Source organism: Helicoverpa zea, chromosome 16, assembly GCF_022581195.2.
Source record: "Helicoverpa zea isolate HzStark_Cry1AcR chromosome 16, ilHelZeax1.1, whole genome shotgun sequence".
In the NCBI taxonomy this organism is placed as follows: domain Eukaryota; kingdom Metazoa; phylum Arthropoda; class Insecta; order Lepidoptera; family Noctuidae; genus Helicoverpa; species Helicoverpa zea.
In genome coordinates, this window is record NC_061467.1 from 2,073,180 (window position 1) to 2,088,291 (window position 15,112).

The window sequence follows — 15,112 nt, forward strand, 5'->3', positions numbered from 1 at the left end:
TCTCGACACACTAAACTCACCACGAATGTGTCGAGTTGGTGAAACTCAAAATTTGTACATTTATCATGTCGTCAACTCGCCACGTCAAGATTTTAATTCGTGTCCAGTTAGTGAAACTTAGATTTTATCACTTTTATGTTTTCGCCAAGTTTGGGAATCAACTTTTCGCGTTTCAAACGTTTGCAAAATGGACGTTCAGTGGCCGATGATGTTTGTGACACAATGTATCCAGTTGGCGAAAACATAAAAGTGATAAAATCTAAGTTTCACTAACTGGACACGAATGAAAATCTTGAGTGGCGAGTTGACGACATGATAAATGTACAAATTTCGAGTTTCACCAACTCGACACTTTAATGGTGAGTTTAGTCTGTCGAGATGACGAATAACCTGTAGACAATACTGATGTATACATGTGTGTGAAATGGGATGTACGCACACATAAACAATTTGTTTCGGCAGACGATACCAGATGGCGCTTCAAAAATCGTTTGAAGGTTGCAGAAAAAAATCGAAGTGGGTTCTCTATTCCCAATCTATTTACTATACTCTATGGATAACAGTTTGTTGCGGTTTGCAGTCCGCACGTGTATTTTTGTATCATTTTAAAATAAAATACCATTGTAATGCAGAAATAATGGATGCATACGATATCTTTAAGAAGTTAACAAAAGGTTTAACTTTCAAGCATAAAGTTTTAGGCGTTAAAAACAATGTAAGTACAAAACATAACCCCATTATTTAACCAAATAACTGAATTTCTTTGATTTAAATGTGAAAATCTTACTTGAAACATTCATGACACGTGTTAAATCGTTAAATATTACGTACCCAATTAATTCAGTACGTAACACAGCACTCTACAAAACAAATGAGCCATGAAATTGAATGACAAACATTCACATTTCAAAACCCAAGAAACACACCTTTTAATTTAAAAATAAAAAAACAACCTTCAACTTAATTCTCAATTACTTTTCTAGGGTCAAACAACAAAACCGACTATCAAGAAAGAAGAAGAAATAGAAATAAAGCAGGAACAAGTGAGTGACAACGAAGATGACATACAAGATGAATCTGACCACTCCGCATCAGATTCTGATGACCAGGACACGGAAGATGAGAAGGAGGACGGAGATCTACAGCTGGTGGAAGGAGTGAAAGTGGGTCAGAAGAAGAAAAAGAAAGAGAAGAAGGAAAAGCCTGAGGATTTGCAGAAGAAACTTGAGTTGGAAGAGGTATTCAATTATTTTGATTAGTTTTTTTAGTTTTAAGTTTTATTGTTCTCTCAGATCTCCTTTAGGTCTGTGTAATTTCTGATCATAATGATTAAGCCATAGGCTTTATTGAATTTGTGACTTGAGAAAAACATGTTTATGTCAAATCTATGTCAAATCTCTCAAAACTCTATGTCAAATCAGAATAAAACTGAATGCTCAATTTACTGATATTAATAAATTCGTGGTTTTAATACAGGGTGAAAACAATCTTTTGATCATTAATATATTTCACTATCACAAAAATAAACTATTCTCTCTCGATTCCAGCAAAATCGTTTCCGCAATGAGCATGGAATCAAGACCGTGGGGCGTCACGTGCCCGCTGCACTGCAAGACTTCTCCGAGTTGTTGACAAGGTACAACATACCACAAGCCCTGGTGGACACGGTGAAGGAGTGTGGGTATAGTGAGCCCACTCCTGTGCAGCGGCAGGCTATACCTTGTATGCTGGAAGTGAGTATTTACTGAATGCTATAAAAGCTAGACCTAAATACTAACGTATTGTACCGCATTTGTTGAAATAGGAGATTTAATTGCATTTTTAACCCATAGCATGCCAAAGCACATATGTACCCAAGACGCAATTGATTTTACCTTGTTTTATAACTGCTGGAATACAATAGTTCAATGCTGAAAGTAGACTTTATTCTCTCACCTATCCGTTGTAAGAAAGATTTCTGAATATCTCGAGATTTAGGGTCTAGTTGAAGTTGTCATCTACTAGACTACACATTTAATTTAACATACCCTTTAAAAATTATTCTTCATTAATTCATATTACTCTTCTTTTTAAGGACCGTCAAATCCTAGCCTGCGCACCAACAGGGTCAGGTAAAACGGCGGCCTTCCTACTGCCCATACTCCACGCGCTCGGGGCTCCGCAAGGCGGCCCCAGAGCCCTGGTGCTCTGCCCCACCAGGGAGTTAGCACAGCAGATATATAGAGAGGCGCTCCGGCTTAGTGCTTCAAGCCAGTTGAGATGCAGTGTTATTAGGAGTATTAAGGAATCGAAAGTTAAGGAAAGAGAGGCTACTATTAGGAAGAGTGGTAAGTTTATTTGTGGACACTCGAGATTTATGTTTCTTGTATTAAGATTTTACAAAAAATAATAATTACATATTGTTTTATTTTTCAGATATAATTGTAAGCACACCAAACCGCCTGTGCTACTTGCTGAATCAAGATAATGTTAATATATCTCTGGACAAGTAAGTACATATCGAAATAGTTAATCAGTCATTACTAATTTCGAAAATCGGTGTAATCAATATCTCTAATTAAAGTTTAAAGCTTTTCAACAGTAACAATATTCAAATGGGTTCAATTGTTTCTGAACCTTTAGGTAACAAACCAACAAACAAAACTTCTATTACCAGATAGACCACTATATAATTTTATGAGCTTAAAACTTTTCAGACGTGCTAAATACCAATACTACCATATTAAATAAATTCAATATACCAAATCATATTGCAAGAGCTTCATATTAACATAGCACAACTTCTTTTCAGAATCCGCTGGCTAATAATAGATGAGGCAGACAAAATGTTCGAAGGGTCATCAGACCAGACATCAGACTTCAGACAGCAGATGGAGCAGATTCTGACTGCCTGCGGCAGCAAGCAGCGGCGCATCGCAATGTTCAGCGCCACGCACACTCCTGCGGTGGCCAAGTGGTGTCGACATCATATGCGTGGGCTTATCAATGTTACTGTTGGACAGAGGTGAGTTTTAAAACTAAGATATATTTTTGTTTTTTATGGGTTAATGTGACTTGAATATTGTCAAGAATAAGTGACTGAAAAGAATAAGAATATTTACAACTAGCTGTTCGCCAGCGTGGCTTGCGTCTCGTAGGAACTACTCTGCAAACACGCATAAAAAGTAGCTTTTTGCCTTCCTCGATAAATAGGCTATCTAACTGAAATATTTTTTGGAAACAGATCAGATGATTGCTTATGGTGACTTCATCATCTTCCTGCCCTGTTCCCAAGTCATTTGGGGTCGGCGCAACATGTCTTTTTCTTCCATTCCTCTCTGTCAGACGTCATACTTACATCCACTCCTTTTTGCTTCATGTCTTCTTTCAGGCAATCAATCCATCTTTTCCTCGGTCTACCTCTGCCTCTCCATCCCTCCACATTCATACTTAGCACACTCTTTGTAGCATGCGTTTCACACCGTCTCATCACATGCCCATACCAGGACAAACGCTGACCTCTCATTTTCTCTGTCACTGGCGCTACTTTCAGGCTTCCTCTGATATACTCATTCCTCACTTTGTCCATTCTGGTAACACCACACATCCATCTCAACATTCTCATCTCTGCTACATGCACTCTTTTCTCATCCTTCTTTTTCAATGCCCAACACTCTGATCCATACAGGACGACAGGTCTTATGACGGTTTTGTAGATTTTGCCCTTCAGTTTGAGAGGCATCCGTGGGTCACAGATAGTGCTAGTTACCTGTCGCCACTTCATCCATCCAGAATTGATCCGATGCGTAACGTCCCTGTCCACCTCACCGTCACTTTGGACCGTCACTTTGACTTGCACCATTAAATAGGCATTTAATTTTTACAATTAGGCTTCCCCAGTTAAGTGTGTTTCAAGCCTTCAATCAGGTTCAAGCAAAAAAAAACAAACTCTTCAGCTTTATAATATTAGTATAGATTTCTATATGTAAGTAGTTACATATTTGTGTTTTATCTCAGGAATGCTGCAACAAATCTAGTTGACCAAGAGTTATTGTTCTGTGGCAACGAAAATGGCAAATTAGTTGCGTTCAGACAACTTGTACAACAAGGACTGAAACCTCCCGTGCTGGGTATGTAATAAACCTCCAAAAAACCTCTTCATTTTCCTATGCTCATTGTCTCCCATTATTTTGTGAATTCAACATAAAATTCTATTGTTAAGTTTAAAACCTTAACCTTTCAGTATTCGTACAAAGCAAGGATCGTGCGAAGCAGCTGTTCAAAGAGCTCATATACGACGGTATCAATGTGGATGTCATACACGCAGATAGAACTCAGTTACAGGTAAATTAATCTTCATTAACAGTTTTTCAAGCTTACAATAATTGCACACATTTCAATGTTTCCAATTTGTAAAAATACATAGGTATATATTCTGATGATTTGAGTGAAAAGTACAAATACAAAAATATTTTTTGTATTTGTTAAAAGTGGTGTTCTTTGTTAAAGTGATGCTTTAATATCGATAAACTTGTGTATTAAGCAGTATGTAGTAACTGGTAAGTAGTTGAATGTGGTTCCTATGAAAACTGTGGATGACTTGCCTTTTTTGCACTGGGTAAAAGATTACTTAGTTGGAGGTACACCATAATAAGAAAATGTAATTTATTAGTAGATCATTTTATATAATGTTCAAGCAAAGTAGGTATTACTGAAGGAGTCTTTTATTAGAAAAAAACAGCACTACAAAATTTTTGATACATAATAAACTTGACTCATTTCAGCGCGACAACGTAGTCCGTAGCTTCCGCGTGGGCCGCATCTGGGTGCTGATCTGCACCGAGCTCATGGGCCGCGGCATCGACTTCCGCGGCGTCAACCTCGTCATCAACTACGACTTCCCGCCTTCAGCCATCGCTTATATTCATAGGTAATGTGTTAATACTGGCGTTAGCCAATGGTTTCACCCGCGACTCTTGGAATACACGTCGTCCGCCCTGGTGAAAGCCTTCTTCTTCGATGATAGATGGGCTATTTAACACTGAAAGAAGTTTCCAAATCGGCCCTGTGGTCCCTGAAATAAGCACGCTCGAACAAACTCTTAAGTTTTATAAATATATGTATTTTTTTAATAACTACTCCCTTATGTACCTTTGTGTAATCTCTCCATATCCTCCCCCATATATCTTTTATTTTCCATATTATCTATTATCTCCATATCCCTTTTATGTCCGAATCCTATAAATACTAAATACTACTTAATTTTTAAACTTTACAAAACACTTCACCTGTATTTCAGGATTGGACGGGCAGGTCGAGCTGGTCAAAAAGGTCGCGCGATAACTTTCTTCACACAAGACGATGTTGGAAACCTTAGAAGGTAAACCTTAAAACGGGCAGACTAAGGTATTGGTCGTCTTGATATATTGGTTACAAAGTTTGTAACTAATATATCAAGCCTGCCCGTGACCATGGATGCTGTAAAGGATCCGAAACGTCGGGATTAAATAATATTAATATAACGCGATAAAATCCGTAAAAGTAGTTTTATTTAAATGTCTAATATTCGCGTAAGTGTCAGAAATCAATAAGGTAAATATAATTTATATCTTACAAAAAATTCTGCAGCCTCTGTCCTATGTCATTTCTGCCAAGTAAAGCATTTGTATGTGTTACTAGCGGTATTACCCGTATCACGTCGCACTACTTTTCGTATTCGAAAAAATATAGCCTACTAGCTTCCGCCCGCGGCTTCGCCCGCGTAAAGTTCGGTTACATCGCGTTTCTTCAAAAGTCAAACTGTCCTGTTCTTTCTCAAAATCAACTCTATTACCTTGATAATATTAGTAGGGATAATAGGGATGTCACCCATGGGATATTATAGCTTCCGAACAGCGACAGATTTTTTCAAATTGGTTTACTAGGTTCCGAGCCATTTATACTTCATTTAAAATAACATTAGAAATTTAAGTAAACCTTTTTTACTGTTTGTTCAACCGATTTTGACTTCTATTCCGTAGACAAAAGAACGCAGTTGAAAGCAAAATAGTGGTTACAATACCAAGTATTTACTGCAGCCGCCATTAATCATACTACTAACGCAATAGAAGTCAAAATCGGTTGAACAAACAGTAAAAAAGGTTTACTTAAATTTCTAATGTTATTTTGAATGGAGTATAGGTTACAAACAACTTTATAATGTTACTATAGATACAGATTAAAAAGCAATATCCCCACTCATCACCACATTTCCTCTTCAGCATAGCATCAGTAATGAAGCAGTCAGGGTGCCAGGTACCGGAGTACATGCTGCAGCTCAGACAGAACCCCAACAAACGGAAGAAGCTCATGAAGAAGGCGCCCAATAGGGATAAGATATCCACTATATTGGAGAAGAGGCCTGACAAGTAAGTTAGATTGGACTACTTACTAATTAATATGAATGCGAAAGAGAGTTTAAAGTTGTGAAGTAAAAACTTTTTTATACCCATGTCAATCCGTTAAATATTAGAGGTAACAAAAACAACTGTGAAGTTGCGGGAAAAGTATCCCGGGGATGCTGGTAAAGCCAGAAATAGCTAGTATTTCATGTGCAAATAACGAAAGTATAAAAGATTTAGCAGATTTACATTTTTGAAATTCGTTGTTAATGCTATGTGAACAACGTGATATTTTTATGCTAGTAAAGTTAATTTTAAAGTAAGTAAAAGAATACATTTAAAACTGTAGGAAACAACTGGTACGATTACAATTTCCTTACAACCTCAGTACCTATATCTTTAGATCGATAATCTTTCTCATTACAGAAGGAGACTAGAAGCAGCAAACGAAGCTTTAAAAGAAGATAATAAAGGCACTGACTCAATAAAGAATGCAAAAAATAACAAACATAGGAAAACACAGAACGTAGAACAAAATAACAACAAAAATACGCCAGAAAAAGGCAAGAATAATAAGAAAAGAAAAAAGAAAAATTTAGCTAATAAGAAAAAAAGTGTAAAATAAATGCTTATGATAATAAATATGTTTAAAACGAATTAAATTACTTGTTTTATTTCGTCATAACCTTTCCTTACCCTCACAAACTCAAAAAACACAAGTCATCTAAAATAACTTCTATGTGATATTTTTATTCATTTATGACTTTTTACTAAAAAATAATAAGAAAATGTATCGTTTAAATAAATATACGAATAATTTGTTTTCGTAGTAAGATTAAAAAAACAGCCAATACAATATGTAACATCTATTATAAAATTTTCATACAAAATATACAGTCTTCACGTTGTAGTTAATATTTTACAAAAATATATTTATTTAACAGTATCTATGACAGTAATTTTTAAGACAAGAGATTACTTTCTTGTGACATTTGTTTGCAATGAAAATAAGTAAATTCAATACTTAAGACTTCTTAATAAAATCACAAAATTAACCATTATTTTGTCCGTTCTTTATCTACGATATAATAAATTCACATTCATTAAGTCATAACGTCATACGCAAAAATAACATAAAAGTTTACATGATAATTATCAAAGTTTTTAACCATTTTGAGTCAAAAGTTTGAAACAAATGTCACAAAAAAGTGGGAATATAAAAAAAAAAAACATAATTTCTAGCCAATCTATAACAATAGAATATGGCACTGATTTCCAAAATAATACAAAATTGTTTCCAAGAAGCCTCCACAAAATAGTATTTAAAACATATTTAGCAGTAATTGGTCCTTACACTTTAATTATTAAGCCTCTCAACTGGCCGGTTGTTGAACGTAGCTATATGGAGCATACGTAATATAATAATGAATACGTAATTACTTAAATGCCAACAAGATTATTTGTAATTACTTAAGTCCCAGCCTAGGAATTGGATGCTAACCGTCGTACCACAAAAACTTTCTAATGTCTGTTGAACATTGGTTGAACACTTGTCTAAAAAATGGCAGATTATGACGTTGAAATAAGGTCCGTTTTGCAGCCACACTTTTTAGAGGCTGTAAGCTTTGAGACGCTGGGTATCTAGAAAATTTTGTATTTAATCATAAATATAAAATGTGCTCTCAATCGCTACAAACTTAAAAATAACATTAATGTATTTGAAACCCATTTATCGTTTATACTTTTGCATATTACCTATAAGATGTTCTTGCTACTTCAAAAGCATGGAACATAATTATATAGTAGAAGAAATATATAGAAATATAATAGTTATGAGTCAATCAAAATAATGGCTGAGTATCAATCGATTAGGACTTTGGCAAGTTTAAAATTCAAAGTAATTTCAGTCTTTGAAAAAATGGCAAAAGAGATGAAAACATTATTTGAGACCGAGAGATTATTTTTTGCCCATTATTTTGAGAGTCCACAAAATTTTTCGAGAAGTTTGAAAAGAGATTCTTTACAAAATGGCAAGTAAAGTAAAAAAAGAACAAAATTTACATAAAAATAGAACTTATGTATAAAATTATACATACAGCTGATTTACAGAGATCGCAATCAATTTATACAAAAAAACTAACTTAGAAATAAGAAAAATGTGGAAGAGCTAAACTTAACAAGATTATGATTATAAGCACTCCAGCGAATTCATTTTATTTACACGTTTTAAAAGTGATTGGTTCACCATTTACAAATAATAATTATGGCTGCTTAATCCTTATTTAAACAATATTTTTACAGTAGCAACCAAAATTTACCCAACATATACACACACATTTAACAACGAAACATTACAACACAAATAAGATAGAGGTCACACGCGTCAGTTCAGCCTATGACTGATAAACCATATTATCCTAAAGATAGGCTCACTGACTAAAACCCACCATGTTCCTTCTTTAGCCACGGTTACCGGTTACCAGGGCCTTTCGACAACAGAGCAAAGCCAAAACAATCTATACTTTTTTTTAAATTCCTTATTCCGCCATTGGCCTATACGTAATACTTGAGCCTAGTTCAAAGACTGAACTGACGCCATCAGGAACGTGTAACCCCACACAAGCAAGCATTACATAGAAGTCTGTGGTTACTATCAACCAACACAAAAGTCTTTGCAAAACAAAATATTCAGCACAATGAAGGCACTCGTTACCACGAACCAATATTAAGGCACCGGGCCTTAAAATATCACTGGTCACCGATAAAGTGTCAGGAGTCTCATAGTTAATGCTATCTACCAGATAGAAGCTACTTATAATTTCTCCAAGTTATCCAAGACCTCTGAAATTAAGTTTCAAGTTTATCTGTCAGTTTATCAGTAGCCGTAGTGATACTTGCCATAATTGCCCAATCCATACGTTTTCGGTTGTCAAACCTACTCGCACAACCAATCACAAGGCAATCTTGGCATTTTATTCGCAGGCCACGGCAGGTACCCAGCAGTCTTGAACACCCAGTAATCGTAAGACACCTTACTGATGAGTAGGACTAGGATAAGGACTTCCAGTCCTATGATGTAGTATATGTAATCAGTCCAGTCTCGAGGAGTGTGGCAGACGTGAGCTTCGACTATGTCGACAACTGCCACGTGATTGTCGCACTCCAGCATTTTGTAGTCGGGGATGTTTTTGATGTTTTCTAGAAGCCAGGGCTGGAAGGGAAAAAATATCGAACTTTATAGGGGTTATGTAACGGTGACCATGCATGACATTGTAGAACCCCTAGCTGACCAGTCAAATCTAGATAATTAAATGAACTTTGTGCTGTAAAAGCATCATTTATCTCTTACGAATTGCTACGACAGAAAGCTTAGTAAAGCTTATCTACTCAGTATTTAGGGTTTTTTCTGGAGTCATTTACTTCCAGGGCCGCGGTAGCTTATAAGAACAAGCGCCCATAGCGTCCATTCAAAGAGCTTAGCATTAAGATTCGAGATTATTTCTTACCTTCAGCATCTTCTCAGTGTTACAGTCACAGTGTATGTAGTTGCCGGCGATGAACAGCGCGGAGCCCGTGTGCTCCGTGAAGTGGTTCGATATTATGTATGTGTGGATCTGGAATCAGAATAACATCTCGTTAACATATAATACAGAGCATACCTACGCCTCTTCTTATACAGAGAAGTAAGGAGCGACCATTTACTCAGTCATTCGGTTAGAAAAATTACCTGAATAGACCTGGAATCGAACTCACATACACGTCCTTGATAGACTGATGCTTTAACTTTTTCGGAATTTTTAATATTAACTGCTTTTGCAGCCGATCGAAACTAGACTGATTATTTGGTCTATTTATTCATCATATCTGCCTCCTGCCGAACAGCCCATCAATGAGCAACAACCATCCCAATCTTTTTCATCATGATCTACTTAGATACAACACTCACATTCTTCAACTTATTATAAGCGATGGAGAAGAGCATGAAGTGGTCGATGAACTGCGTGCCCTCCAGCTCCAGGATGTTGGGGATGTCGTTGTGGTCCACTATCAGTTGGTGCAGCTGCTCGTATGTAGGATCGTCAGAGACCGCTTGGAGGGAAGTTATCTGGAACAGGATTAGTATGGGGATGATTTGACTGAAAATTGTAGTTTATTTTCAGTGCAATTTGCCGAGTAAAGTCATTGTTTTTAAGTAGCTACTGCCAGCTGTTTCAATATATCCTAAAGGAAATACTTCTACTACTAAAATGCGTTCAGCCACAAATTTTTTTCGCCTTTATAATATAAGATTACCTAGGATCCATTTAGCCAATTTGGAAAAAAAAACAGTGTTGGATAACCGTTCTTCTAAGGTTTTTAATCAGAGCTCACGAAGTTCCTGAGGGACGCGGCTAAAACCACATATAACCCCTAAAATCAAACCATAAATAATCCCTAAAATCAAATCCCTCTATAAATAATGAGAGCCACCACTGACAGAAACTAGCTTTTCTATAAACACTAAGATCCACTCACATTATTAAAAGACACATTCAACTTCACAGTATTAGGCGGCAGATCAGTGGGTAACGCAGTCAGGTTCCTCTGGGAGCAGTCCACAGCCACCATGTTATTGATGACATTATTGATGAAGTCCAGCCTCTCAGGGATGCAGGTGCAGTTGATGTTCGCTGGCTTTATGTTGCGGCAGCTCGCGTTCAGCTGAGGGGAAGAGAAGACGATGTGTTATAGGAGATTTGGGGAATGATGGCAGAATTTTGTGTAGGCGAACAAAAATCTGTGCGTACGAAAGCGTTATAGCGAAAATATGAATATGAAACTGTATTTATGTAAGCCTAAATAATTAATGTTCTGCGTCAACAACAATACTGGCTGTTTACAGTTTAATGACAACAAAATAAGACGGCATATCGCCACAAAAAACAACGAAAACTAAAGAAAAATCAGCCCTACAGCAGCTTTAAAAAGCAGCTTTGTTTTAACGTCACACAAATAATTAACTACACATATACAGCACGAATGAACTAACACAGACATACACAAAAACACACACATGCACACTCATACCTGATACTCTGACCTCATAGAGTAAGAAATACGTACTACCTCTTTCTGTATCCTAAGCTGGTCTATCTGGACTATTTTGACGTCTTGGAACCAGTTGAAATCGATGTCCAGAGCGCAGTACGTGTGCTGGTAGTTGAGGAATGTCACTAGCGAGGAGTTGTTCGTGTCCATGGCTTTCATAAAGGGTTTGCAGGGGAGGTATTTGTTGTCTGCAAAAAGGATGTTGAAGTCAGATAAAAACTAGGTCGTGGTGGTTTGGTGTGTTAGCTTGTGCTTCGCAAATATGAGGGGGTTGAATTCCATGTTAAGTACCAACGTAACTTTCTAAGTTATTTGCACTTTCTGAGAGAATTACCAACTGATTGTGGAAAGGTGAAGAAAAACGTATTGAAGAAACCTGGACTTCAAAAGAATTATGAAATCGCCAATCTATCTTGAGCGGTGAATAATGGATCTCTTTGGCGCACGGTAAGTGAATCTATTGCTACCTTCAATAATAAAAGTACCTTAAAATTCTGACTAAGTACTTTCTGATCGTAATTACCTGACAAATCCACGGAAATCTTCCGGTTGCTACGCACGAGGCTGAGAGGGAACTCCGTCAGGTTGTTGGCTGAGGCATCCAGCACACTCAGGTTGAAGAGATAGGCATACGGCCTCTTGATTGCTGGCTGAAGCTTGGCAGTCGTGAGGTTGTTATTCGAGATGTTCAGGCAAGCCACTGATGAGTACTTCGGGAACTGGCCTGGGAGGGATGGTTTATACATAGTTTTTAAGAGTTGCATTGTAATTTTAATTTGACATGCTCAATCAGAGGAATCTTCCTTATATCTATAAGCTCATTTGGATCTCCGATAAAAGGGATAGTCATCCTAAATCATGCATGGTACATGTATTATGCGTGCCAAACTTAATGGCTTCTGGAAACATCAGGAAGTAATTCCTCGAAAGTCATTTGAGTCCATTTTTGGCCAGAACTAAAAAAAGTATGTTTTTGCTGAATACTTACTTGTTATACCTATTTGGGTTGATTTTCACTCAGTGAAGCAAGAAAATAAGACATTTTGTTTATTAGTAATTTTATTTTATAAGCTTAGTTGTTAGCGTGTATTTATCTTCTGGCGTGGGTTAACGTAGCTCTTAACAAGCTATTAACACATAAATGTACACATAGTACATAAGTCCTTACCGACAATCTTCCCTATATTCCCGTCTGTGAATGCCATGGATGCCAACCTTCTGAACATGGCCTGCGAGACATCCAGCTCATCAATGGATGCGTTCAGGACATGGAGATACGTCGTGTTCTGCGTTACTGGAATAAAATGATAGACTCGTTAGAAAACTGTCTAGGTAAATGCCACCGATTGAGTTAGATTGATACCTATTACCGTTACCTTCTTCTTCCTAGCAAAAACACATAGGAAGTGGAGGGCGTTTTGGAGGCTATCCTTTGTAAATTTTGACGTTCAATAAGTGCAGTCAACTTTGAATAAATGATTTTGAGTTTAAGATGGTTGAATGGATATTTTTATGAACGACAATATTTGAAAGGTAAGGCTTTTGAGTACATTTAAGTATCAAATAAGATGACGACAGTTCAGCCTTTACAAGTTCATTCTAAATAGTACCTGCAACCTAATTGTATCTGCGGATAGCTAGATTCTACTAATTAAAAATACAGGGCCTTGTTTTTATAACACTTTAATAGTCGATAAATACCATTAATTATTCTGCAGTTTTGCATAATACCACTTAATTCGTATTCAATTAAGTTGGTATTTCTGTAAACATAAGCACAGTATATAGTCAATATGACTAAATAAACTCGTGTTATCTCGAGAGCGCGTTTGATAACCTTTTGTACCAATGCATGTTCAGATAAGCATTGTTTGAATATTTTCAATAAAGTCCTAGCAAGTATATGATAGGTCATTCATTGACCCAGTAACAAGGGATTGATGGGTGAATTCATAAAGGTACCTAAATAGAAAATTAGATTAGGTTAATTTTTCGCATCTGGATAAAGGTACTAAGAGGGGCCTCCAATTTGCATGTGAGGAAAATTATAATGTGAAAACTGCATAGTATTTGAGTTTAATGCAAACATAAAGACGAGATAAATATGGTTTTATCGGTGTTTTATGTCACTCTCGTGAATATTTTTGCTTAGGTACTTCTTAAGTTATCAAAAAATACTGCGGTACCCAATGATGAACAATTAATTCAATATTTATCCACCTGTCAAGAAGGGTTATGATTTTATGTTAATCTCAACCAGTCCTGATAACCTAATGACTAGAAGTAGCAAGTAACGTGAAACTAACTACTCAATTAACATAATAAACTGCATTTTTCTATTTTTAACTTTAACTATGGTAATTGTGGAGTAATGACAGGGTGATTAAAACAATTACCGCGTGACATATTAACGTAACTATTGAAGGCAGCATAGACATGGAAAATAACATTTTTACTAGGGAAACCTCTAGTATTTCTGGTCAATTTTTTTTTCATCATATTTTAAATCGTTTATATAAGTATCAAACTTATACGTAGGTGTGTGTGCCTCATACAGCACAGAGAGTTTTCAAATTAAGGGCTTTTACGTACCTATTATGTGTTATGTAAGTTTTGTGATCTTGGCCCTATCTTACTCTCCCGGTCTTTCCGTTGTGACTTTAGCTTAATAGAGATACCCATAGGGATACAATAAACTAATGTTTTATTATTTTAGGTGATGCTTTGCCCAATAAATACTTTGGTACATCAAGCTATATTAATCCTACTTTAGCCACAGACTACACCTACTTAATACATATACCAACTACGTAGGTAAGGTAGGTTCATAAACTTTATTGATTTACGCAATAATTCTTATAATAGCTTTGTTTACTTACTAGGATAATGGCCGAATAAAATGTAAATACCTTGATTTTATGTGTTTGTTTGTATAATTGGTGGCTAGTTATTTATTAATGGGTAATTGAATTATCTACGTCATTAGTCATAAAATAATTATTGGTTATTAATTATTGGTTATTTGTTTTTGTTTATGTTATTTTACTACCTATTTAGTAGTAGAAAATAGGGAAATTCATGTTGACTAAACTTGTTTTTATTGTAATAAGGAAACCGTTTTATTTTATTGTTCACGTTTATCCTACAAATTTTCTTTTTTTTATTCATGGCTGGTGCAAGGTTCCAGGATATTTGTTTAATTCCACTTATAGTGATAGTAGAAGTTTCTGACAGTTTTGATTACTGTCTAATTATGCAAAAGGAATATCAATCCGTAGACCAGGATTTTGATGTTACATGGCAGTAAAAGGTAGCAGTAGTAGAAGTAGTATCTACCTATAGCTTATTCATCAAAATAACATAAGGTTTCTTTTAACCATGGAACCACAAAAAAGCGGGTGATAACGCTGAAATTAGCTAGAAGTTATTTGATTTACAAATATCATCACGTCACCTAACTAAAACGATTGTCATTTGACATCCTTGGCAGTCGTTACGGGTAGTCAGAAGCCAGTAAGTCTGACACCAGCCTAACCAAGGGGTATCGGGTTACCCGGGTAACTGGGTTGAGGAGGTCAGATAGGCAGTCGCTTCTTGTAAAGCACTGGTACTCAGCTGAATCCGGTGAGACTGGAAGCCGACCCCAACATGTTTGGGAAAAAGGC

At 36.3% G+C, this 15,112-nt stretch overlaps 2 protein-coding genes across 3 annotated transcripts in view; one reads left to right on the forward strand and one right to left on the reverse strand.

The window, feature by feature from the left end:
* The first annotated feature begins 313 nt into the window (after window positions 1–313).
* Window positions 314–7,068, forward strand: LOC124637640 (probable ATP-dependent RNA helicase DDX52). Its single transcript, XM_047174250.1, has 12 exons — window positions 314–715; window positions 984–1,238; window positions 1,548–1,733; window positions 2,075–2,327; window positions 2,416–2,488; window positions 2,792–3,004; window positions 3,997–4,109; window positions 4,223–4,323; window positions 4,764–4,909; window positions 5,279–5,359; window positions 6,240–6,386; window positions 6,786–7,068. The coding sequence occupies exons 1-12, from the start codon at window positions 473–475 to the stop codon at window positions 6,982–6,984; spliced, it is 2,010 nt and encodes a 669-aa protein (XP_047030206.1). The 5' UTR covers window positions 314–472; the 3' UTR covers window positions 6,985–7,068.
* Window positions 7,069–7,210: 142 nt separating this feature from the next.
* LOC124637641 (protein halfway) overlaps window positions 7,211–15,112 on the reverse strand; it is a 36,706-nt gene continuing 28,804 nt past the window's right edge. Inside the window, exons 4-10 of one of the 2 annotated variants that reach the window (XM_047174251.1) lie at window positions 12,616–12,741; window positions 11,971–12,171; window positions 11,463–11,635; window positions 10,875–11,060; window positions 10,306–10,464; window positions 9,866–9,973; window positions 7,211–9,570 (exon numbers count right to left, since the gene is read on the reverse strand). In XM_047174251.1, the coding sequence (XP_047030207.1) occupies window positions 9,295–9,570; window positions 9,866–9,973; window positions 10,306–10,464; window positions 10,875–11,060; window positions 11,463–11,635; window positions 11,971–12,171; window positions 12,616–12,741 (1,229 nt within the window). In that variant the 3' untranslated portion in view covers window positions 7,211–9,294. The remainder of the gene's footprint in view (window positions 9,571–9,865; window positions 9,974–10,305; window positions 10,465–10,874; window positions 11,061–11,462; window positions 11,636–11,970; window positions 12,172–12,615; window positions 12,742–15,112) is intronic. The other variant, XM_047174252.1, reaches the window with a different exon arrangement.

What these genes read in the sequence shown, in the direction of transcription:
- LOC124637640 (XM_047174250.1), top strand. Translation starts at nt 473, where the DNA reads ATGGCGCTTCAAAAATCGTTTGAAGGTTGCAGAAAAAAATCGAAGTGG. An exon ending in TTTTAGGCGTTAAAAACAAT is followed by an intron (nt 716 to 983) that starts GTAAGTACAAAA and finishes TTACTTTTCTAG; the next exon opens with GGTCAAACAACAAAACCGAC. An exon ending in ACTGAAACCTCCCGTGCTGG is followed by an intron (nt 4,110 to 4,222) that starts GTATGTAATAAA and finishes TTAACCTTTCAG; the next exon opens with TATTCGTACAAAGCAAGGAT.